The sequence below is a fragment of the Argopecten irradians genome, chromosome 15 (assembly GCF_041381155.1).
Source record: "Argopecten irradians isolate NY chromosome 15, Ai_NY, whole genome shotgun sequence".
NCBI lineage: Eukaryota > Metazoa > Mollusca > Bivalvia > Pectinida > Pectinidae > Argopecten > Argopecten irradians.
The window spans coordinates 33,853,968-33,881,756 of record NC_091148.1 but is presented as its reverse complement, the minus strand read 5'-3'; the positions used below and the strand labels follow the sequence as shown (position 1 = coordinate 33,881,756).

The 27,789-nt window shown below is 34.8% G+C and overlaps 2 protein-coding genes across 11 annotated transcripts in view; one reads left to right on the top strand and one right to left on the bottom strand.

Annotated features, from left to right (window-relative positions):
- Positions 1 to 530: 530 nt before the first annotated feature.
- On the bottom strand, positions 531 to 12,411 carry LOC138309537 (very-long-chain (3R)-3-hydroxyacyl-CoA dehydratase 2-like). Its single transcript, XM_069250768.1, has 7 exons — positions 11,947 to 12,411; positions 9,382 to 9,499; positions 7,254 to 7,361; positions 5,859 to 5,980; positions 3,092 to 3,131; positions 2,498 to 2,636; positions 531 to 1,359 (listed from the first exon to the last, which is right to left on the bottom strand). The coding sequence occupies exons 1-7, from the start codon at positions 12,120 to 12,122 to the stop codon at positions 1,283 to 1,285; spliced, it is 780 nt and encodes a 259-aa protein (XP_069106869.1). The 5' UTR covers positions 12,123 to 12,411; the 3' UTR covers positions 531 to 1,282.
- A 3,115-nt stretch (positions 12,412 to 15,526) lies between these two features.
- LOC138309474 (glutamate-rich protein 3-like) overlaps positions 15,527 to 27,789 on the top strand; it is a 71,842-nt gene continuing 59,579 nt past the window's right edge. For 3 of the 10 annotated variants that reach the window (XM_069250675.1, XM_069250678.1, XM_069250679.1), the window contains exons 1-3: positions 18,184 to 18,320; positions 24,443 to 24,536; positions 24,834 to 25,031. In XM_069250675.1, the coding sequence (XP_069106776.1) occupies positions 18,298 to 18,320; positions 24,443 to 24,536; positions 24,834 to 25,031 (315 nt within the window). In that variant the 5' untranslated portion in view covers positions 18,184 to 18,297. Of the gene's footprint in view, positions 15,748 to 18,176; positions 18,321 to 24,442; positions 24,537 to 24,833; positions 25,032 to 27,789 lie in introns of those variants that run through there. The other 7 variants (XM_069250676.1, XM_069250674.1, XR_011206283.1 and 4 more) reach the window with 4 other exon arrangements.

Here is a 27,789-nt window from a genome sequence, read left to right as displayed (position 1 = left end):
ATAAACAGCTGTTCAACATATATTTTACTGATGATTTCCAGAATTACTTGCTTGCTAAGAACAAATATCGTCTTCCAATTCCAGGTGTTACATTGATTCCTTTGTAATTATCCATGGCTATTTTCCTGAATCTACATGAACATCAATGTGACCGAGTCTTGATATGAATTTCAATCACTGCCTCCTAAAGGCTGAACATAGAATCAGCTAAATAGATCTTAAGCCAAGCACCACATTGTGGTTACCAGGGTTACAGACAGAAGGTTTTAAAGCAGATGGCTACCAGGGGTACAGACGGAAGGTTTTAAAGCAGACAGATGATTGGTTAAAAATAACAAAGAATAATTTATATTTAACTTTAAGTATTTCATTAAGAAAACGTAAAGTTGTTCTCTCAAATCAGGTGATATTATTTTAACATGTCAATATCACATCTTCAAAAGAACTTAAATCATAATAGAAAAATGTATGACAGGAATTCAAAGGATACATGATTTCCATAAAAAAATTAATGACATATAAATATGGTGTTAAATTAGAACATTATTTTATTAGACACTGGCTGTTGAGTGTTCTGGTTAAATCTATATATAGACTTATAAAGGTGGACAAAGACGCTATCGGCACACGGCTAAATCTGATAGTGACATTAATCATCAAAAGGTTTCCATAAAATGACATTACAGATTTTGCTAGTGTATGAAAGCCTTTGTAATAGTTTCATTACAATGTAAACCTTTCATTAGGTGATAAAATGTTTTACAAGTCTGACAAAGTAGTGGGCCTTTTGTACAGGAACATCACACATTATATGTATACTGGGGCTGTATATACATGTGTGTGTACGTCTTTTTTTTACCAAACATTTTATGCTTAATATGACTTCACTAAATCCATTTCTGTACCAGTATATCGTTTATATTATAAAATAATTATTAGAGAATTAATCACTTTACTAACCTTCTCAAAATCAGATAAGCATAGAAACTAGATTGAGTGACAACTTGTATGTTAACAGCATCACTTGTGTTAACATGGTACTACATGTATTACAAGTGTGTAACAAAGAAAGATATTGAGCATGTACACATTTACATCACACATTAATGATAAGGGTCATCATCAACATTACAACACAATGACAACATTCTTATCTGATTAACAAGCACTACAGATTTCACACTGATGATAAAGTCATTCGCATGTCATGTACGGCCTGTATAATTATAACAATGATTGTTTTCCACACCAGGTATCCCTGGTACTGGAGTCTCCATTCAATTTATTCTTTCTTTTTACTGGCCCCTCCGATGACTTTTTTCCGCTGGTTCACCATGTGCATGAAAAGTTGTGGAAATACTGAAATAGAAAACAACACACTATTTCACAACACAAGATACATGACATGACATTTATGCCTAAAATATTGCATGAGACTGCGAAAACAATACCACGATGCCACAAAGGTGGGTTCCATAGACTGATGTCTAAACCCAAGGCAAGCCAAAACGCTTACATTTGTATACATCTCTCAACTAACCTTTGATTTTTTTCGTTTAACCTTCTATTAAAAACAGGATAATTTAAAGATGTGTCAGACTTATAAGCGGGAGAAAGTCAGAGTACCCTGAGAAAAACCACTACTTGGTTGCCAATAATCACCATCCAAGTCTCCATCCTCGATACTCCAGGGGTTCCGATCACTTACAATCTCTACACCCCTGGACTATCTCATAGTTGAACTGAAGGCAGCTCAGGGGAACTTTAAAACTACAGTCAACCACAGTGGACTGTTATAAGGCTCTTTTGATGTACATCAAAGGACTAAATTACCTGTTCTGTTCTGTTGCCTCCAATTTTACTACTGTTTCAATTTCCAAATATTTTACTGACAAAAAGATGTTAAGTATCAATAGGATTAGATATCAGGCAAAACCTATCTTAGTGTTCTCATTCTGTTTCACCTCCGTAATGGTTCTGGATTGGGTCTATCGCCAGCGACTAGGTAGCTAAATTGGTAAAACTCTCCGGCTAGTTTCAGAAGGGTTCCAAGTACAAATCTCGGTCTGGTCGTGCATTTTCTACTACTACTACACCTCGTTAACCTCTTCACCCCTGTAATTTCATTATGGACTGTTCTAGTTATCGATCAGTCCAGATGTGTCTTCAGGGGTGTATGAGTTAAAGTGGGAAAACCAGATAGCTCAATACGAGGGTTTCCAGATCCCAAAACGACATGGGTAAAGTACAATTTATCGTCGATTTGTCCCATCATCCGGTGATTATCGTCATCATTTGACATGATTTTTGTAACGTCATAAGCACCCGAAGGTGGGACTAATTGACGGTAAATCATACTTAACCCACGTCGTTTTGGGATCTCAAAACCCCCGTATTGGTAGAGCTCTCCCACTAGTGTAAGAAGGGGTATTGGGTTCAAAGCTTTTATTTCTCTGCTCCTACTACACCTCATTAAGGTGAGAAAACTAGTACTTACCTGGAATATAGGTTAACATAGCACCCAGGAGGAAGTAATAGTAGTTAAAGGACATGTTGGCCACGTTAGGTAGTGGTATAGAGTAGAGTTGTCTCTCCTTGACGTACGGCAGACTGGCGTAGATCGTGAGTAATTCTCCCTGTAAGTAAAGCATAGGTCATTACTCTACCTGTGTATCAATAGTCGTTACAACTTACTTTGCTTGTAATCATTTCACTGCCTGCTTGACATCATATACAGTTTACAGCTACATTTATATATTCATTTGAAGTTAATCTGGTATTGCCTTACTGTAAACCAACTTTCTTCTGCGTGCAATTCGCTTTTGCGAATTTCACAATCCAAGTAAATTTTCGAACCTTTATTTTCGCAAAATGATATCAACATAATTCATATTCGACATGAATTATAATTTCTAAATCTGTGAATATTAATGTTTTCAGATGGAAATCTGTTGATAGTTTATTTACATTTAAATCTTATAAAAAATGTTGTCCAAGATGAGGAAATCTAGGATAAATCCTTTCACAACAGTATTTTGACACCTATTTATTGTCTTTGCTACACTGATATCATAATTGAGACATCACTTACCGATACACCTATTGGGTATAGCACTAGGAAGAATGTGTACCTGTAAATCAGAAGGAACAATGTTAAAGTTCAATCATGTCGATGATAGGATTTCATAACCAGTATAAGTGTATAAAATACAGGTTTAATCTGGATATTTATCAGAAAACTTTTCTTTGATATACTTTATGATAGGTAAAGAAAGGCAAACAACCTTGTTACATAACAAACTGATGTTGGCTGGACAATGTTTAGCTTCAAGTTATCTGGGTTTTCAACATGTATGTAAGGCCATACCAATTTGATTTCTTGTTCTTCGGATTTTGGAATTTCAAAATTGGAGCGAGCGAGCGAAATTTTTTTACATTTTTTTTTTTTCAAATAGCCAAAATATTGGAGCGAGCGCATATTTTCTACTCAAAGCGTGCATGATCAGATGGATATAATTAAAATACAAGGATAAATATCTTACAATTGCCAGCATACCAACTAGGTGAAATCGGCCTAGAAAACCTGTAGTATTGGATGGACTTAAAACAATTTATGAAAATAGAAAGAAAAACTACAACAGAAAACTCATATAAAATAAACAAAAAGGTTTAATAAAAAGATTGAATGTCAACAACAACAAAATATTAAAATTATAAATCTAAAAATCTCTTTTAGATTGGTACAAAAAATATCAATCTTTAATCCTTCCTGGATTCACTCATTGGCACAAAATAATAATTTAAAACAACAATATATATATGAAAGATATTAAACAAAACAATAAGGGGGAGGTAATATATATTCTATCACTTGATTCTGTTCTAGTTTAAATATCTTCTAAATTGATACAAAATATCAATTCTAGATGTTTACAAGATTCAAAACAGTTATGAAAAAATAACCAACCCCCCTAAAAAAAACACAAGGGAATGTAATATATCTTCAAACACTTGATTTATTTCTTTATGCCATTAGACACAAGACTTTCTTTAATTGGAGTAAAATCTCTTCCGACACATTTCCTGCACAAAATATGACAAGGATCACAACATAATGATTTATAAAAACAATGGAATAAAGATAAAAAGTAAGGGGAGGTAATTTATAACAAATCTTCTATCACTTGACTATTCTTCACAAGACTTTCTACTCCTACTAAAAATTACAATGTCTTCTAGATTGGCACAAAAGTAACCATCATCTACATACATACTTCCCCCTATTACTTAATGACAAAAAATATGATAAGTCTCATAAAAATGAAATTCAAACAAAAATCAACAAAACAACGAGGGATACATAATACAGGTATAAATATACCCTATTTGTTAGCACTAGACTTTCTTTTATTGAAGTTAAAATCTTTCCATCAACACAGAAAATGACGATTGTTTGGTTGTTGTTTCATTAAGTGGAGAGTCATTCTTAAGTACTAAAAATTCAACAAAACGCATTCCAAGTTCATTGCATACGTCAACGGACATTGACGGCGATGAAATGACAATGTTGTTTTGGGAGGGAGGGCGAGTAGTAAATATTCTAATTTCATGTATGTTGTTTTCTTGTTCTAAGCGTTCATACAACTGATAGAAAGTTACATCACCTTCAATGTTAATTGCTGTATTTTGCAGAACATTCGAGCATCCGGATTCTGTTGTTACCGACACTACAAGCACGCCCATGATTAATCATTATACAGTCCGGCGATTTCAAAACACGTTTTATGGGTCTGATCGGCGCTTTCACGTCAGAATGAATTTTGATTCCTTCGATTCAAACATCTGTTCGACCAAGAAACGGGTACACTAAAATTAGAGTCCGGAAAAAATCCAGATTTTTTTTTTCACGAGTTTGTCAGACTCCGTCGGCGAGAAAAGAGGAGCGGTAAAATTTTGTTTTTATTTTTTTTGTATTTGTTCAAAATAGGAGCGGGAAATCCGACGAACGAGAAATCAAATTGGTATGGCCTAAGCTAGAATGATAGTGAAAAGTTCATGACCACCAGAATTCCGTACCTCAAATTAAACAAGGTCCTTATGTTGTAGAGAAATAAAGATTAAAATTAAAAAGGATCTTTTGAGATAAACAGTATGGTCAGAGTAATGATTAAGTAATAAGGTTGTCACCTCCCTTACAAATATATCCTGTAATCCGAATATATAAACCCGAAGTTTGTTTTGTAATTTAGTTTTGAAAACGTAATTAAAAGACAAAGGAAGCGTCAACAAGACTTTGTTTTCACCCTCTCATGCAGGAGAGCTGATTTTTCCCCTTGCCTGCTATATATATCAATGAGGTCCGGTGGATAGCCTATGGAGATTTAAACTCGTTCATTAAGGTCTACAACTATCGAAAGACACAATTCACTACATACTATCAAAATAAATCCTATATGATCATAGAGACTAAAAGGAAACCTGTTCTTACCTGCACCATTGTAAAGGATACTATCAAAATAAATCCTATATGATCATAGAGACTAAAAGGAAACCTGTTCTTACCTGCACCATTGTATAGGATACTATCAAAATAAATCCTATATGATCATAGAGACTAAAAGGAAACCTGTTCTTACCTGCACCATTGTAAAGGATACTATCAAAATAAATCCTATATGATCATAGAGACTAAAAGGAAACCTGTTCTTACCTGCACCATTGTAAAAGATACTATCAAAATAAATCCTATCTGATCATAGAGACTAAAAGGAAACCTGGTCTTACCTGCACCATTGTAAAAGATACTATCAAAATAAATCCTATATGATCATAGAGACTAAAAGGAAACCTGGTCTTACCTGCACCATTGTAAAGGATAAGGGACCATCCCCACTAGTCCCGAGAAGTAGAACGAATATCGTACAATTTCTGTGATGGTCCACGCCAAGATAAACATGAACACGCCAATAGTCGTCTGTACCTAGAAATACGAAACAATTGTCACTTACAGGTCAAGGCCAGACATGTCATGGAGGTACTCTTGGTATATGACAAAAGTGCAATATGAAGTTAAGATTTGGGAAATGACAAATATGAAGATATATGAACTTATAATAATAAATAAATTAATGTTCCCTTCAATACAATTTTCTCTATGTCTAAAATATGAAATCTTTGACACACTTCTTGTAACGTGTACTTGTATGAGAGAGCTCATCTGTTTTTTGGTGTTTTTTTCGCATACTAGAATAGGTAATTTGAAAGTTCTCTCTAGAGCAATAAACTGATGGTCTAAATAATCCTTAATAAGACTTGAAAGATAACAGAATTTTAGTTAATATCATAATATACACCCTTACCAGCTCAACAGTGTAGGTGTTTATTACAGTGGCTGTATTTACAATATTTTGATGTTTATGGTGGTGTATCTATATGTGTATATCATGCACTCCACAGTATCCATGTGTTGAGTGAAGTCTGTCATGCTTTGTATGAAGTTTGCCATGAGTTGTGTGTGAAGTCTACCATGTGTTGTGTGAAGTCTGCTGTGTGTTGTATAAATTCTGCCATATATTGTGGGAAGTCTGCTGTGTGTTGTGTGAAGTTTGCCATGTGTTGTGTGAAGTCTGCTGTGTGTTGTATAAATTCTGCCATGTGTTGTGTAAATCTGCCATGTGTTGTGTGAAGTCTGCCATGTGTTGTGTGAAGTCTGCCATGTGTTGTGTGAAGTCTGCCATGTGTTGTGTGAAGTCTGCCATGTGTTGTGTGAATTCTGCCATGTGTTGTATGTGAAGTCTGCCATGTGTTGTGCGAAGTCTTCCATGTGTTGTGTGTGAAGTTTGCTATGCGTTGTGTAAGTCTGCCATGTTGGTGTGAAGTACATCTGCCATATATGTATTCATCTGTGCAATAATCAAAGTTATGCTGTTAGAGCTATTACAACTATATAATTTATTAAAAGTAAGAATGACATGAATAGCTGAATGTCATGAAAGGTCTATATAAAGGCACAATAACGACATTATGTACGTACACCACCTAATCAGTGTGAGGATTTGCCAACCAATCCTGCTGTTTGTTTTGTTTGGTTTGACCAGAGTTCCAATCTCTCAAGGAGACAAAAGACAAATATCCCACAGTTCACTACAGTCAAACTCGATGTTGATAGGATGTTAGGCAAGGTAAAATCAAACCAATTTTAAGTGTATTACACATAATGCATTAATTAGTAAACAGTTAATTTAGTTACTTACCTCTGGAACACTGTAGGCTATTCCCCATGTGAGGAAAACACGTGAAAACACTTGGAATGCTGTCAAGATGACATTTGAACGTACAAGGCCAAAAGCACAATGGAATATCTACAAAAATATAGATAAGACAACTGTATTCCACATTAAGAACAAGAGATCCCAGAGGGATCTTGGCGCCCACCAAAGAATGATCTATATCTGACAAAGGAAAGATGGATCTTTTCTCTACTTTTTAAACTTTTTCAAACATACTACATATAAAATTTAAGACAGATCGCTTCAGTACCTTTTGAGAAATAGCACTATTAAAATCCAAGATGACTCCTTGGCGGCCATCTTGTTGATCAATCGGTCCCAAATCACAATATGCACAACTAGGGTCCTAGGGGAACCTACATGTGAAATTTGAGAAAGATCCATTCAATACTTTCTGAGAAATAGCGATAACAAACTGTGAATATAAAAATCCAAGATGGCTGCCTGGCAGCAATTTTGTTGACCGATCGGTCCCAAATCACAATATGCACAACTAGGGCTCAGCCTCTAGGGGAACCTACATTTGAATTTTGAGACAGATCCCTTCAGTACTTTCTGAGAAATAGCGATAACAAACTTTAGCTATCGAAATCCAAGATGGTGGCCTGGTGGCCATCTTGTTCACCGATTGGTCCAAAAATGCAATTTGCACATCAAGGGCCCTAGGGGTACCTACATATCAAATTTGAGAAAGATCCCTTCAGCACTTTTTGAGAAATGGGGATATCAAACCTTAACTATCAAAATCCAAAATGGCCGCCTGGCGGCCATCTTGTTTTTCCTATCAGCCTCAAAATCTGTATGGCACAAATAGGGACAAGGGTAACCTCCATGTGAAGTTTGAACAAAATTCCTTCAGTAGTTCTCTAGAAATATCGATAACAAACTTCAACTGCCAAAATCAAGGATGGCTGCCTGGTGGCCATCTTGTTTTTCCGATCAGCCGCAAAATCTGTATGGCACAACTAGGGACCAAGGACACCCTCCATGTGAAGTTTGAACAAAATTCCTTCAGTAGTTCTCTAGAAATATTGATAACAAACTTCAACTGCCAAAATCAAAGATGGCTGCCTGGCGGCCATCTTGTTTTTCCGATCAGCCTCAAAATCTGTATGGCACAACTAGGAACCAAGGGTAATCTCCATGTGAAGTTTGAACAAAATCCCTTCAGTAGTTCTCAAGAAATATCGATAACAAACTTCAACTGCCCAAATCAAAGATGGTTGCCTGGCGGCCATCTTGTTTTTCCGATCAGCCTCAAAATCTGTATGGCACAAATATGGACCAAGGGGACCCTCCATGTGAAGTTTGAACAAAATCCCTGCAGCAGTTTTTAAGAAATAGTGATTACAAGCATTGTTTACGGACGGACGCCGGACCACGGACGCAGGGCAATTTGAATCAGGTGGTGGGCTAAAAATGCATGCCAGATCTTTAAAGTTATTTCTCCAATATTTTCATGTCATTTATCGATGTCTGGTATTTTCCAATTAATAGTTCAGAGGATTTCATTAAGAAATTTTGTCTTTATTCTATTGTAACAGGGCATGAGAAATGTGCCGCCAGCCGGGCACGACCCCGCGACCCTGGACTTACTGGTACACCGCTCTACGGACTGAGCTAAAGAGAAATTTCCCCTAGCGTGAAGCTAGAAGGTGAGCGTATCACTGAGTACAATTAAAACCTGCTCCACTACTCTCCCCTTTCAACTGTGTTCGTCCCCGAACACACACAAACCCAGGTTCTATCTCCAACGAAGCCTCTCAATCTTGTATAGCTTTCGCTTGGAGTAGTCTAAGGCACCAAATGTAACAGGGTGAGAGAAGTGTGCCACAGCTGGGTTCAAACCCGCAACCCAAAACTTACTGGTCCATCGTTCTTCCAACTGAGCTAAAGGGAAATTCCTAGCCCGAAGCTAGAAGGTGACTGTATCACCATGTACAATTAATTAATTATCCACTGCGGTGAAAAAGTTATCTTATATATCTATCAAAGTTCACCATATTGCATGCACAGTTTTTACTAATGGGACAGGCTTGTCACAAATACCACATTTTAACAACACGAGTACTCAATAGACAGTGATGTGAACCTCGAGAATAGCTGCTGTCTGGAAGATGTTGAGCAGGGGTGCCACGTCCTGGTAAACTCCTGTTATACTCTGGTTTGTCACCCAGTGGTTACCCAACGCCAACAGGATAGCACTCCATCTGTCATATAGGAAGAAAAAAATTGAAACTTGAGAAAATAACTTTGATACTAATTATTTGTAATAGGGAGGGTTTCCCAAGAGACCCAGAGGGGCGATCTGACTGTAGCTCCCGTTGTATGTGTAAGTCCCAAAAAGTGATCATATAGTATTTTTAGTATACAACAGAGTCCACAGTTGTCACAAATCCTCTTCGGATCCCGTTTCCTCCACAGGTTACAGGCCTGTTTCACGACAGGTTCGATCTCTAGGATGTAGCGGAAGCACTGACACTAATCCAATAACTCAACTAGGTTAATACAGGTACAAATAACTATTTATTATATTAAGACAAGTAATACAGAATTGATAAAGAATATATTTACAATAGTGCCTGATGTAGACAACTTACAGTAAGAGAAATAAGCATACAGTCATCGTATATGTAGTGAAACCCTAATACAACAAGACCATGGCCACGTGTTCCCACACTAGGGCTGCCGCGATACGGCAGAAGCGTACCACGATATATTGCGATACACAACAACTGTATTGTGATATGTATTGCAATATTTTGACCTTAACATATGTGTTGTCTATTTTGTATATATTCCATAATAAAAACACCCATTACATTATACAAACATACAGTGCTATGTTATGTAGTTTTACATCGATTTGAACCATGTTGTTGAGTAACAAAAATGTTCAAATGTGTTCTTGTTTTAAAAAAATACGAGTCTGTTTGTGAAAACGCTAGGCTAACTGTTACAGACGATCGTAACCTAATAATGCAATAACTAAACATGATAGTGTCTGCAAATATTTACACTTTTGAACACTAAATGATGAACAAATTTACGTACAATTGTCCTGGCAAAATAAGCTTACGATCGTGATTAAACTTCAAAGGGCTGACCGGCTTGCAGTGTTGTTTTGACACGTGTAGGAAATCGAAAATGGCGGCGGACGATGAAGCCTGAAAAAGCTGGCAAAATCCCTGCAGCCATGTATTCACCGGGCCTTAAATGTGTTTAGAGAATTAGATATTCCGGTATTGTTGATTGATGGAGCGAATCAGCTTGATAATATTTCAGAAACTAGCCTAATGTCATATTGTTTATATTCAAAGTCATGCAAATGTTTGAATCATTTGAACATTATACACGTTAGTTACAAACATTTGACCAACATCTGAATCGAATGAAAACGAAAGGGATACCCACATGGCTTCATATTATCGGAAAGGAAAACAAATACAACTTGCTGGTTTTGTTTTAATGACAGGACGTTTTAATTATATCAAATTAATGAAATTATGATACTAAGAAAATAAATCGTAAAAAACCGGTACAGGTAAACTGTATCGCGGTACAATATTTTTTGGTGGTGTATTGCAATACCCCAATATACCGGTGAACCGCGGCAGCCCTATCCCACACACAGTACAACAACACCTAACGGGAGACAACCGACCTACCAAATGTTCCCAATTCTAAGAGACATAACTAATTGTGTAAATAGGTTTTCTATGGATGTCTAAGTCCTAAACCCCTGACAATCCCCTACTACACTGTGTGAGCTAGGTATCCAATGGATGTCTAAGCCCTAAGCCCCTGACAATCCCCTAGTTCTCACAAACCCTTGTTAGCCATTGCTCTAAGTATAAACCCAAACGGTAGTTCAAAGACCCTGCATGTGTTGCACTGTTGACAGTGCACGACCGTGGCTCTGCTCCCTAACCCATTCTCCCTAGTCAAGACCAAAGCTTCCTTAGAAGCAGCCCCTTTTATAACGACACATCAACCCAGTACCCCAAAGTGACCAATGATTGGTCAAAGTCCGGACAGAGCACCATATTTAGGTTAAACCGTTGCTACAACAACCCACCTACACACTAAATATAACTTCCGCTTAAATACAGACAAGGCTCAACTGACTGATAAACACCTCCCACGTGTACCACACGTGTACTCCGGCCAGCGGTCAGCATCGGGGTGATCATGAGGACAACTAGGTTGATGAATGTGACTGCTAAACAGCAAACACACCATAGATAAGACCTGTTCTCACGGTATTCCCCTGAATTTGGGTCAAAGATACATAAACAGATCACTGAAGTGAAGACTTAGAAGAGTGCAATAACAAATATACATACTGTAAAAATAAATGCAACAATGATAGAAACCCGTTCTATCACATTTGAATCTTAAATGTATATTTTATAATGTATTTATGATCACGTGTTTACAATTCCTATTTTAGCATTAGACATTGTCACACATCAGCATTTCTCTGTGCTTGCTAGTTAAGTAGTTTTCTCTGTGCTTGCTCAGTTTATTAGCAGGCTGTAACTTGACAAACAATTTAATTCATATTTTGCAAAATTATCTGCTCAAATATAGATGAAGATACCAGCATGACACTAAATAGCATAGTTAACAAACATATTAAAACAAAGCAACAAACCCCAAAATTTGAGTAACATTATAAGCCACCAGGTAAATCTTCGACAAGCTATCGTCCTGATTTGATCGCTCGGGAGAGGACTTCGGCACACCGGTAGACGCCATGTTTCTAATCGGGAGGAGATTGTAAATTGTGATTCGGAGAGAGGGGAATCGATTCCGGATAACCAGAAACATTCTGGGATAACGGATAAAACGAAGAAAAAAAAAAACAAAAAAAAAACAGTTTCTAATTCATCAATCAACATTTTGAGTTATTGTTATTGTTTTACCTAAAGTTATTCCAACATAGATTGTCTTGGTTCCCATATAAGGAGTATGTGGTGTTTTTGGGGATTTTTTTACAGAAAAAAGTCACAAGTAACAAAAATTTTGAGGAAATGTTTTTTGGCGACAAAAAATATGAAAATAAAAAATATTTCCTCTAATTGATATACTTAAAAGTTGTAGATAATTGTAATTATCAACATTACCTTTGATACTGTTTTTTTTTTTTTTTTTTTTTTTTTTTTTGTACATTATTTGCATAACTACAAACATATATGTATATGCATATGTGTATGTTTCTGTTATAACCTATTGAATTTTCAAGTTGTTTGTCCATTTTCACAAAAAACTTCTTTTTACAACTATTTTGCTTGCTCCAGAGAACCTGGTTGCTCAGCCTGTTGACCTTATTCACTTGCTACATGTGTATGTTATTATTCAGTTTGTTTAATTTAACATCTTTTAACATTCAGGATTTGCAATGTTTTATGAGGTGAAGTAATATACCCATACATACACTGAAATACTCAAGAATTTATTTTTTGTTACGATAATGATGTTTTTATAACTCAATAATGGTAAAAAGATAGCGGTCGTCGCGTCAAGTTACATTACGCCGGAAATATCGAAATCTGGCAGCACATGCAGCGAAAATATAATCTCACGAAAGTAACCGTATTTGCAGCAATATTGGTCACAGACTCACAGGGATCTGAGAATTAGTTACATTTTATATAATTATGGACCTTCAGATCCCTGTGATATTGGTTGCCTTTTACTCGTTGTTTCCGATGCATTTGATGTGCTATGCAAAGAATGGTCTATAAGATATTTATCATATGTATATATTAAAGGATTTGTGCAGTCAAAAATGATAATTTCAGTTTATGCTGGCAAGGATTTACAGAGATTTATATAGTATATCTATATTTAAATCTCTGGGATTTATAAGGATTTATATTCATATACGTCCTTGATGCTGGAAATGGCTTTATTAGCACGTGTAGAAACCTCTCCGTGTCGCGCGCGACCGGAATAACCTGTAAGCCGTCGATATCGAGGTCAAATTTTCTGACCACCCGGGCCCGATTATGCATATTTTCTAGCTCTAAACCGTGTGACGTCATAATAGTCCGTGGCTTATAGCTGCACTATAACTGATGTGCTATCACTTACATCGACGGTCACAGGAAAATGCGATCAATGATTTTTTATGATTACTTTTGAGTGAAGTTAATCGTACAATAACTTTGGCTCGAATGTAAATAACTAAAAGAGTGAAATTCGATGTTTCAAACACTCTAATTTATGCTCTAATAGCAGGTATCTTCGTGTAAATATGAAAGAAAATCCGCACAGAAACAAACACACACACACACACACACACACACACACACACACACACACACACACACACACACACACACACACACACACACACACACACACACACACACACACACACATATGTCGTACACAGGTAAAACAATAATGGAAGTTGACTTATTCAGAAACGAAAATGGTTCTAAGAACTATTTCAACTAAAGATTTAACCTTAAAAAATATTCCTGTCAAGTACTGTAATAACGGAATCGTAGCGTATAGCAATCTTCCGTAATTTCTAAGGTATTAGTAAGAATTCTAAGCATGTATTTTCACTGTTTTGAATCTACATGTATAGTCATACAAGAAGTGTTACAGTATTACCACACTAAATATACTTATTTAAATATCACTAAGCATGTATATATCACACTATTTAAATCTCGGTATGATATACAAAAGAATCGACAATGAATAGGCTATTTTAAGGATTAGTATAATTTTAAAATAATGATTTTTTTTTAAATCTACACTTATACTGTATCTAAAATCATATATCAGAAATATCATTGTTGTATGTCTGCTTTTTAGTAAACGTTATGGATAAAGTTTCAAAGGCAACAATGTAGATATACATATTATTTTCGGTATAAGATCGGGGCTCGGCACCATAAAACTTTCTCAGACAGATTTTTTACTCAAGTCTATGTTAAATCATATACTTGAGTAAAAAATCTGTCTGAGAATAGTTTGATGGTGCCGGGGCCTGTACTGCTACTCCAATATCACATAACTGACAACCGTCCACATTTTATATTTACTCAAAAACTATGCCGTGTTTGCATCGTTATAGCAGAAGTTTGAAATAAAAACACGCATTATATGTATATTCATGCTTATTTTTGTGATTTTACTCGTAAAAAGATAGTGTTACATTATACTGTTTTCTATTACACAGAAATTTACATTATATTAATATTCTATCTAAATCTCAGTCCAGACTGATCCGAACATCATTTTGATATCGTTATCAAAGTGGGCTGATTATCTAATCTAAAGTTAGATATATACTTGTTTGAATGTTTGAAATGGTGTAAATGGAATGTTTTGAAACAGAAAATATCTACATCATAAAGCTTGAATAACCATTTATTCGAAAAACTCATATTGTAGATCTAACGTATACGTATATATGCTGTATACATATATATTACTATGCTTACCGATAGCGCTAAAAGCTAGACGATTCGTTGTTTGGGACTTGATTTTTCATTCATCTAAAGCAATATCCTGACGTATTATCAAAAAAAAAATAATAAAATTTGCCTGCACAAATCCTTTAATATGTTACTGAAAAAAACCCACATGTTTAAGTCAATAACACACTCTATTTTTGTTAAATCTCAATATATCACTATTTCCGATGTAGGTACAAGTGCCGAATTTCTGGGAATGTAAAATATTTGATATGAATATCGATAAGGAGTATAACAAAAGTTATGACATTAGTTACAAATGTATTAGGCAGAGATTTAGATAGTATAACACTGTAATAGACTAAAGCAATAACGAGGTTTTTTTCTCCCAATTTTCCCAACGTTCCAAAAATAATAATTTGTTTCTGATTTGAACATTCATCTTTATATATACTGCAGTATATATAATATGTTTATGATTTTATGAAGATTGAATGTGTTAGCAATATATCTTTTAATTATCCTCGTAATTAAAAGTCAAAAGGAAATTTTGCAAGTAAATTCACTGTCACTTTCCTCATGCAGCGTATATATGGTTAAATATATATATGTGTTTCTGCTTTCCTAATAAACCATTATTTCTGACAATTTTCCGGAATAATTGACGCTATCTCCGTCTTCGGCTTTAAAATTAATACAGCGCGCACTTGCTCGACGACCCCGAACAATTACTCTCTAGATTTATCATGGGTAATCATACTAAACGTCCCCCACTTCCGAACGATAGGTTCGTGTGTTTGATCACGTGACCTTCCCCGGCGACGAGATTGTTGAATAAATGTTGTTTTGGTTGCTCCTGTTACATACATATTTAAATATAGTACAGAATTCTGCAGTGATGGCGGACTGAAAAAACGCATACCAGGAGGAGTTTACCAACTAAGGGACTGTCCATTCTTCTGAAAGACGTCGGTTGACTCGGAATAACACAGCAACATGAGTCACGTTCACACAGGGTAAGATCAAATCTGTTGATGTCCGACATTTTCTTTGATCCGATCTGTTGTGAGAGTATGGTACCTAGTGCTATATAAATTAGATCCATCTTCACTTGTGGTTCATTTGAGATGATAAAGGTAGAGAAACTGTACTGTAACCTTGGTATCCATTTTTTGTGAAGTGAAATGGTGCTTTTTGACGATTGTGGTTGTTGACTAAACACGATCTAGCAACAATACAATTTGTTAATTAAATTTGCTTCAGGCTGCTGTCTGAGTAGATATGTATTGTAAGCTATAGAACAACTCAATACACACATATGGCGCTGTGATAACGTCTCAAGTTTTCATTTAGACTCGAACATCCAGAGATTAATCTACTTAAATGATTTGAAATGGAATACATAACATATCTTGACAGTTTTAAAAATCGATTAAACACTGTTTAAACCCCATTCACATTGAATGGAAAGTTTTTGTTTTTATGATCATACGTGTAAACCATTATTTCCATATGACATAACCTTAATAAAATGCATTTTTGCAATTATTAACTGCATGACTGGTATATGTACATTTGTATTATTTATCATTAGCGCTATATACACAAATAATACAATAATAATATTCGCATTAATATTATCACATGGGTGATGTCATTTATACCTAATTTATGATTCCAATAAATCTAATATTGATATGATTTCAAGATTTGATAGAATAACATATATTCAGAATTACATCTTGTACATGTACACTGTACATTGGAATATATGAAAAACTAAGCTCATAAATGTGTTTGATCCAGTAGTTTAAAAGTTTCTCAAGTCCTGTATTAAACTTACTTGACCAAAGTGTATGCATTTTTGCTTCACCAGACGTAGATCATTATTCATAAAGAGCTGACGTTATTCATAATCTTTGTTACAGCTGTTATCAGTAAAACAGGAACATTTAAAATGCTCTGTATTTTCTTATTGGTATCAATACTGTTCAATAACATCATGCTAGTCTCTATTTTCCTGTTCATTTTTGAGATGGCAGAGTACTTTAGGTATTCCAACATTACCAGTAACTCTCCACCTCTAAGTCAGGAGTTAAAAAACCACCAGAATCAAATGTGTTGGAATTGACCATTTGGGTCCCAAAGAAATGGTCTTATTAAGCAGCTGGTTTTTAAACAGAGGTGGTCACTAAGACAGGTTTGACTGTATGTGATTTTATAGTGACTGCATGTTCAAAAAGGAAATAGTGACTGGGCTCACGCTACCCATTCATATTTTCGTTTATAACGAATCGATCTGGCTAATTGCTAAAATAAATTCATCCTAATTTCCAAAAATGCTAAAGTTTTTCTTCACACACCCGATATCCAATCACGCAGACACAAGCTTCAAACATAATTTTTTCAGTCTCATAACTTTCATAGCAAGTCTAAAACAGTTGATGAATTAATCAGTTACTGTGCCATATATATTTTAATGTTGAAGGGATGTCAATTACAATACGCACAAAGGAGTATGATTAATGAATAATCAGGATCTTTTGTATGTGTACCAGTTATTTTTCACTTGATGCATTAAAAAACATTATTTGATGCTCCTTAGTAATTTAATGTTTTTCATTATGGAATGCTGTGAATGTACAATTTGCTAAATGAAATTCTTATTTGCTAAAGAAAAAAAAAAAAAAAACTTTCGCAACTTTTGCTAAGCAAACTGGAAAGTTAGTGTGAGCCCAGAGTGAATTATGTTATTTCATCAATATCAAAACACACAATCAATTTTCATATTTCGTATTTTTATTAACTAAATGTAATTTATATTTCACTCATAGTCTGACCTAACTTATGCACTGTGACATCCATCTATTTATTTTAGAATCCAGCAAACAAGCTTTCATGCTAAAATTATGGTTAATTAAACATTGTGGCGAGTAAAATCAATATTACTTAACTGCCTGGATAGTTCTAGGGCGACATACAGTGTAATCTTGTCCCTATATTGTTTATTGGTATCTATCTGACATGCACATGACATAGGTATAAATAATAGTGCTAATTGATATCAATAAATCAATATCGATCATATCACAAACACTATCACGAAATCGAGTGTATATCACATTACCTGTAAATATAGAAATCTACACTGGAACAAAAAAAAAAAAAAGTATCAGTAATTCCCATGATACAGATCTATCATGTCAAAAATGACATCGTTGTTAGGCTAGATAATTATCAAAAATGACATAGTTGTTGGACTACGGAAATAGCTTTAATGTTTGATAGTATCACTATAATTTTAGGTGTAGAAATACATATATTTTATCTGTTTGGCCTGTTTACATCCAATAATGTTTTGTTTATGTAAATAATTTATTGCCTACATCACATGCTTGATAGAAAAGACCTTGGTGCAGTCTGCTTTCTATTTCAATTCTGAGACAGTTGTTGGTCTGGACTTCAGGGATGTAGTGGGTAACAAGTACTGTAATATATATACCAGACAGGACTACGTTTATATTGTTAGTGTAGTTAGATTTTATCTGGAGGACAAAATCAACACCATGAGTCTTGTTCCAATGACACAGTAAGTGTAATGGGTTATTTAAAAACATTTTTGTTTATTTTGGTTTAATTAGATTCAATTTTAATAATAATTTTAGACTTACATGATTTTTGATACTATTTCCACTGTATACTACACCTTGTGTGTGTGATATAAGACCCTGACATAGCTTTTGCTCTACGTTTCTTTGCCGTTATGTATTCAGTTGTTCCTGCAGGCAACTTTACAAGGCATCTTAATGGTTCAATATTGGCAGTCAAATTCACATTTTACATTAGATACTTGATCATGTTTTGATAAAAAATTTTAAAGTGTGTGTTGTCTGTACAGTAGATCAAAGAATATTTCTCTGTTTCATGAATATTCAGGAGTTTTGATATTGATATGTGTTGATGTTATGCATTTATTTATTTTGGATTGATTTTGACTGAATTACCAGTTGTCGGGCAGTGTTTGTATTTAAAGTTTGGATTAACAGGTCTTTTATAAAGTCAGTATTTGTTATTTTAAGTGCTATAGTTGGAGTGGCATACTCAGTAAAGTAACTTTACCATATGTGTTAGGGTGGGTATAATGTGTAGCCACCAGCTACTACTAGACACCAAACACTTATTTAATTATTTTTACTTCTGTTCCACATACTGATATGAGTCTAAGATTTATTTATCGTTCATTCTCCACTAAATGTACAAATTCCATTATTAAGTGTCCTCTATCAATATCGGGACTTAAAAACCATGTTTGTATATAATGTTTGTTTCACACGTAAACTATATTGATTGATCTTCGAAAATAATCAAGTGTTGTTCCTTTGACCAATTAAGATTTTTCTCATTATCACATTAAATATGGCTCTCGTAACGAATTTCGACTGTCCTCTTAAGCTTTAATGTATTTCACAAATCAACTGTGACTAAGGAAATGGGTAAATGTTACATTTTTTTCTATCATATCATAGATATTAGCATACGCAATGAGAATAGACAAGTATTGGCACACAAAATGCTTAGATATTTTTTATATAACTCATTTTATCATTGTCACAAACTATGCTGGCAGATACGTTACAAACAAATAAAATCATGTACACAATTAATGTATTATCAAATGTCCACGTTTTTTTCGTGATAATGAACTTTAATATGTATACTAACTTTTACCTTTATGACAAGGACACATCCATTAACAATTAAATGGACAGGTGCGATCTAATCTTGAAAATATACATGTTACGCAACGACATCAACAGATACGTTACTACTATGTACTTGATTACCTAAGATGCCACTTTCCCACAGAGATAAATTCACATCACAGTTTGAAAAGTATATAATACTAAGTGTTACAATGTTTGTGGTTTGGTCGACAAGTCACACGGTGTCATTTAAATGATGAGAGGGGTTAGTGTCGGTCAGTACGTTACCGACAGATACGTTATGGAAAAATACCCATATCGACAGAAATTCTCACGCTTGTCATAAAACATTCGAAATTAGCTTAACCACGTGGCAAGTGTCCGAGAGTTTGTCAATAGTTTACAAGCGGGAAGATTCGTTGTGTTGCCAGTGTTGGGAAACTCGAAATAAGAAAAACCTTTACTTTCCTTTAGTATATACCTGTACATAGTAACATATATATACATTTCTGATAATAATCACGTGATTTCTAACACTAGTTAGCTGTATTGATTAAGCTATTAGGTATATAATTAATTGTTAAATGTATAAATCACATATCAAAATAGTAACGTATCTGGTATAAAAGATCACGTATCTGTTTGATGAAAGATGTACCGTTAACTCTAATATTTAGTGTAAAACTAATAAAAATACTGTTACATCGACTAATTCAAATACATTTTATAGCCAGATATTGTTAGAATGTTTGTTATACTAATGATACGGTAATGTGATATATAAACATGAAATAACGTATCTGTTTATTTGGTAACGTACCTGTCATATTTGGTAACGGATCTGTACTTTTGTACGTAAACTTTAATTTGAGTGAACTTGGTTTCATTTGTAGCAATTTGTTTCAGACTAGATATGGTCAGAAAATGTAAGTTTAGGGTTTGTGGCAATCAAGTATGACGGAGACTGATACGTTTCTCAGGTGAAGGAAGGCGAGGACAATGAGAATGAATTATTCCTTTTCTTCATGTCAAAAAACATCAACAAAGGACATGTGAGGTTTCGTTGGCCAATAATATCGGACGAACTGTTTATTCTGAGTTATCACATATACATTGTACCTGTCAGCCGTGCGCGTCGTTTTTTCCCCCAATTAAATGACAAGAACGCCGAAACCATCCGCAGTCAATGGGAATCGGTGTAGACAGATACGTTACCAATATGGTTCACACATAATCATCTCTTCATCGACGCCGCTTTCAATAGTTTTGATCTATCGTTTGATAATTTCGATGTTGTAGTTTTGACTACAAGTTTTGAAGCAGATTCGTGTTATTGAATTAGTTTATTTTCTAATAATTCATAAAGACATATACCAAGAGAACAGATACGTTATCGCTGCTAATTTAGGCAAAAATCATCTAAAGTATTGCAGACAAGTGAAACCGCTGAAAAGTTTTCTTTGATGCATTTTGACAAATTTATGAAACACAAAAACATAATAATCCTGTCAGATTTCTACAGTCATATATTAAGTATGTTGTAACATATACGTTACTGTTTAAAGCAGGATTTTAATGCCCTATACAGTAATTTGTGATTTATACAAATACAGATTACTGACATGTACTGATGCAGATAAAGGTACAGTTTGATAATAAGGAAAAATATAGAAACAAAATACTTTGGTACTATTTTTATATGAAACTATTCGAACACACTTATGAATCATACAAACCAATATTCACAAATGAACTTTTCATAACTGCAATTGATAAAGACAAGTTGCTTTCGAGACGGACAAATGGCTTTGAATGGAGAGAAAAGTCTAAAACCAAAGCAAAAATTCAGATAAAGTGTATATTTTGTGGCATTTCTAATGACAAACCTCAATTTAGTTCATTTTAACAAAGTCACGTATATGTTCTTTACCAAAATATGATGGTTGACTGTAACAATTATAACTTTTCTTTGAGTAAAGATAGGAGCCAGCCCTTTTGGATTTAAAAATTAGAGATATTTGCCAAACAAATGACAATACATACGAACTTTGTTTTCAATTTTCATATTTTATGTTTTCATTTCTGAAAACATGCAAATTAGTGGAGAATGAACGTTATAGACTTGATTGATATTTCAAAATTCTGTTAGTCTTTCAGGAAATAGTAATTGTCAGTCATCATGATCGAAATTGTTCAAACTAGTCTTTCAGGAAATAGTAATTGTCAGTCATCATGATCGAAATTGTTCAAACTCCTTTCAGGAAGTTTGTAGTAAACATGTGACACATAATCGTCGGTTTTAAAACTTTTCCACAATTATTGAACAAATTGTACATTCTTTGACGACCTTGTGAATTCTGTGACCTTTTAAAATCTAAGGTGCAGTAAATTTTCTCTTATGACCTTGAGAAATCACTGATATTGGAAGATACCTTAATTAGAAGAAGAATTTTTCCATTACCCTTGAGAGCTTGCTGTCAACCCTAGCTAAGTGTTGATTCTCCCAATTGACCTTGACATTGATTTTGGGGGACTTTATCCATCGACCTGGAGAAGTTGCTGATACCCTAACCAGATGTTGATTTTCCCTGTTGACCTTTGGATACCTTACCGAAACTTAAGGAGTAGACTTTCTCCATCGACCTTGAGAGGTTAACGATGCCCTAACCAGGTCACGTTTTTCCCTGTCAACCTTGAGAAGTCTGAGATACCTTTACTTGGAATAGACTTTCACCATCGACCTTGAGAGGTTACCGATCCCCTAACCAGGTGTCCAATTTCCCTGTCGACTTTGAGAAGTCTGAGATACCTTAACTAGGAATAGACTTTATTGATTTTATTGATCTGTTTGTGATACAGGTAGTCTTGTTTACCTGTACCTACCTGGACTGGTGTGCTATCTGCCTTCTCTATTAAGTATTCAGTCAACACCTTATGAGAACACATAAATTATTACAAGTGGAAATTGACTTTGTTTAGAGGGTTTTTGTCTGATTATTTATAAATCTGCGGTGATGTCGAGTGCTTGTCTTTGTTACTATGAACAGTTGTGTAGATATGACAGGCACTGTAAGAATGGATAAGTCCCCGGGTATCAGTTATCCTGGGTTATGTATTATCTGAGCCGTCCTTGGGCTGGGTCTGACACTACTGCCTTGGCAAGGCTTTATCTCATGAACTGGGAAGGGGCATTTTTACATCATTTTGAGAAGAGTACTGGTAAAATGGAAAAGGGATTTTGAGAGTAACATGTGTCTTAAAGAACTTGGTAAAATTAGAATATTTGGAGAGTGTCTATTATTGGACACAAAATGCCCCTCGAATAACTTTTTTAATTAAAGTAATTTTCAAAAGTATTAATTGTTTGGGCCATGTCCCATAGATTGTATAACATCTACTAGTTTTTTCCTCACTTTCATTGTCACCTGCTGAATGTGTATCTTAGAAGGCTTTGTTTTTAGTTTTTTTTGTCTCATTGTGATAGTGAAAAAGTGATGAACTACACCTATAGTGCTATCTTACTGAAACATACCACTGATGTTAACGAGTTCCAGGACACTGGGGCCCAGTTTCAAAAGTCTCTTGATGTGTTGGCTAAAGTTCATTTTTCAACTTCTTCCTAACTGGTTAAAACATTAAATTGGATAAAAATTTTTTTTAAAAATTTCCATAAAAAATATAAAAAAATGGATTTTTTAAACTGCAGTCTTCCTTTTTGTTTATATTGTGTCCTTTTCATAGGTTTCATATTATGACTTTGAAAACTTTTGTGTACATTTAATTTCAATCCAGACATTTTATGTTTGTACGACAAAGGGTTACCTGTTAGGGAGATGTATTAAACATGCGATACCATCTCCAGCGAGGCTGGGTAGTCAGACACAACACAACACTTCAATGTTTTTCATAACTTACCTTTAACTTAGATAAATAACTTAATCCTACTGCAGAGAGAAAAACTGGGTGTAATATACAGGTGATGAAAAGTATAGAACACGTCGTGATTAATTAAACAGCGACACGTAACATGTCTGACGGTAGAGAAGGGCGGTAACAGATTTATTATTGAAAGTGACATGAATGCAAATAATAAATTATAAACTTGTTCAAGTAAATCAATGATCAATGAAAAGAGTGAATGTAAAACTATAAGAGTATTAAAAAAGGAATTGTTTGAGCATGTATTTCAGTCTAAGTCTGCACTTCGGCTCCAGGTTATAACTTACAGTCTTATATAAGACATTAAAGGCACACTGTCAACCATTCTATGAGATAATAAAGTTAACGACCAAACTTATACTATTATAAATGTTTCATTTTTATGAGTGATAGGTAAACATGAAGGTTTGTAAGACTCGAGTACCATTTCTTATGCGAAATAAAGATCCAATGAGCCTATCCCCTGCGTTGAAAATCTTCCTATAAATGTCTTAGAATTTCTGATGTTGATAAATTGTCTTGATTTTTATTGATGAGACCTGCAGTACCTGAAATCAATAGGTACATTTCAATTTGAACTGTTAGCTTATATATATATAAAGCTAATGAAAAAAGAATGAAATTGATGTAGGTTTTTTCTACTATATTTCTGTTATAATTATTTCAAACATCAGTTTAACTTCCAAAATAGTGTAGTATACTGCTAGAAAACCTTTTCCAATTTTCATTCAGTAATGAGGTGAAAAGGACTCATGCCAATGCTTAATTAAAATAAAATCATAAACTACTCAAGAAAGAGAAGAGAAAAAATAAGTAAGAAAATTAGAAAATATGAAGTTAATTTTATTTAATTTTAAATCAAAACTACATTAAAATTTAGTTTGTCTATAAAGAACATTTCAGGGACAAAGAAAAATTAAATCTAATGACAAGGGGTCTTCAAGAGGGTGGTAACCGGTCTTATTATGTAGGTGGTCTGTATACAGAGGTGGTCAGTATTGGAGATGTTAATGTTTATTTGTTTACTTTTAGTGTTATGATGTGTGTTATATACTCTGTCGTTTTACAGCCCTTTGGCCGACTACAACAGTCTGACAGACAAAAATCTTGCCGGATATTTCTCCAATGTCCGCATGCGGCGCCATCTACGAAAGTCTGGCCTGGTAAGTTCCAATGTCATTACAAGTAGCAATTTGAATTTGGTGGCCTTTATCATTTTCAAATCCAAAACAATGCAAAGAGAATAATGACAATTTTTATCTTGTATTGACCATTTTCCTCAATTTTTGCACTCATAGAAACTTCCAAAAACAGTTCTGTGGATCTTCCACTATCACATGTTGGAGTTTACACTGAAAAACATAAGTGATGATGTAATATTTTACATGGTTCTAATTCAAAGTCTTACTAAATTTTCATACCTTAGTTTTGCCTAATTATTATAATTTCATTTTGTGCAGATAAATTCCCGAGGGAAGATCATCTCGGAGAACCAGTACAGGATTAATATGGCGCGTAAAGAACACAAAAAACACGTAAAGGACCTTCTGTCACAGGCCATTGTACACAAAACACTCGACCTGGAACGTACGCGACAGGTCGAAATCAAACGAAAACTGGAGGAAATCGGCAAAATTGAACTGGTTCGCAGAGTGAGGGTATGTGTTTATTCTGCTTGCATTTTATATTTGAGCTTTAGTTTTTTGTTTGTTTGGTTTTTTTAGATGTCCTACTGGTATCTGTAATACAAAAATGTAGATTAAGTTCTGAACAGATGTTTAATGGAGTATTAGGAATTATGGAGAGTATATAAATATGTTGTGATGAATCCCATTAATTTGTGATAACTACACGCGTATTGATGTGGGTATTCCCCGTAGGTATGGCAGCAGATCTATTATTTATAGGTACAGACACGGTGACGAGGTAGATATAGATATACAACAGTATTATCAAAACGTTTTTATCTTAGAGTTTCTCTGATTGTCTGCTGTTGACATGGTTCCCGGCGATGATTTCCTCGCCAGATCAATGATATCCTCGCCAGATCGATGATATCCACATGATCACAGCTTTATTGTCACAATAGGGGAGTGTAAGTCTTTTATGTTATATCAATGGCCATTAACGATGTGCCAGGTTAACAAGGTGGAAGAAAGTCTGAGTACCTGAAGAAAAGCTACCAACCTACAGTTAATGATGTCTAGCTGCTGCCCCACTTAGATTTCAAGTTAATATGATCCAGGGGTGGTAGGACAGAAGCACTAGCTGTGTCGAGACATCATAACTATTCCTCCATTGAGACCCCTCATGGACTTTTAAAGTCTAATCTAAAATTAAGAAAGCATTATATCATAATTCATGTTTTGACTTCTAAAATAAAAAAAACCCAGTATCATTCTGTAATTTCTCGTCAAATACAGAGAGATTGACTTAGACAATGCAATAAAAAGATCCTAATCAAGGAAACAATCATCTAGCTATGATCAAAGAAAAAATTTGAAGGATCTGAACTTTAGCTGTCAGAGGTTGAAACGGTCCTTTATACAGTATTGACAGTATATATAGAAGACCAAGTAACAAGAATATAGATTCTGTGTAAGGACAGCTATAGGAAAGTTTTATTGTACACACTACTCCTGACAATGGTTCTATAGTGTCAGATTCTGATGTTATAATCAATAGTTTTAATATCCTTAAAAGCATCAGTAGGCATTGATTACTCCCATCAACAGGTGCTCTCTTTACCTGGTATACCATATATCATTGATTACTCCCATCAACAGGTGCTCGCTATACCTGGTATACCATATATCATTGATTACTCCCATCAACAGGTGCTCGCTATACCTGGTATACCATATATCATTGATTACTCCCATCAACAGGTGCTCGCTATACCTGGTATACCATATATCATTGATTACTCCCATCAACAGGTGCTCGCTATACCTGGTATACCATATATCATTGATTACTCCCATCAACAGGTGCTCTCTTTACCTGGTATACCATATATCATTGATTACTCCCATCAACAGGTGCTCGCTATACCTGGTATACCATATATCATTGATTACTCCCATCAACAGGTGCTCGCTATACCTGGTATACCATATATCATTGATTACTTCCATCAACAGGTGCTCGCTATACCTTGTAAACCATATATCATTGATTACTCCCATCAACAGGTGCTCTCTTTACCTGGTATACCATATATCATTGATTACTCCCATCAACAGGTGCTCGCTATACCTGGTATACCATATATCATTGATTACTCCCATCAACAGGTGCTCTCTTTACCTGGTATACCATATATCATTGATTACTCCCATCAACAGGTGCTCGCTATACCTGGTATACCATATATCATTGATTACTCCCATCAACAGGTGCTCGCTATACCTGGTATACCATATATCATTGATTACTCCCATCAACAGGTGCTCGCTATACCTGGTAAACCATATATCATTGATTACTCCCATCAACAGGTGCTCTCTTTACCTGGTATACCATATATCATTGATTACTCCCATCAACAGGTGCTCGCTATACCTGGTATACCATATATCATTGATTACTCCCATCAACAGGTGCTCGCTATACCTGGTAAACCATATATCATTGATTACTCTCATCAACAGGTGCTCTCTTTACCTGGTATACCATATATCATTGATTACTCCCATCAACAGGTGCTCTCTTTACCTGGTATACCATATATCATTGATTACTCCCATCAACAGGTGCTCTCTTTACCTGGTATACCATATATCATTGATTACTCCCATCAACAGGTGCTCTCTTTACCTGCTATACCATGTATCATTGATTACTCCCATCAATAGGTGCTCTCTTTACCTGCTATACCATATATTGTTTTAGGGGCAGGGAAGGGGAATATGTATGTATTTAGGTTCCTTTCAGGGAAACCTGTCTATAAAGACCACACAAGGGGCATGTAATCTAGTGGTCTTTATACCAAGGTCATATTGTATCAAAATTGATCATTTAGGACCTAGGAAAGTTCTTATTTAGCAGGTGGTCTTTATTCAGAGGTGGTGATATAATATAAGGACAGGTTTTATTGTATAAATTAATTAAATGGTTTTGATATTCACAAATAGAGTTGTTTTATGTAGGCAGTGGAATTAAACAGTAGTCAGGTATCTTGTGTAACGTGTGAAAAAAATATTCACATTTCTAGATTTTAAACAATTATTGTTTAATGTTCCATCAATAGATCAAACATTTCACACTTAGGTACAAGAGTTACTGAAAAAGATATACACAGTAATACCCTACATCTACATAACACTCTTAATTGCTCTATTTCTGCGTGATGTTTAATAATCTCTGTTTCATTTCATATAAGTTGGAGGTCAAAGGTTATGCTTGACCTGACCT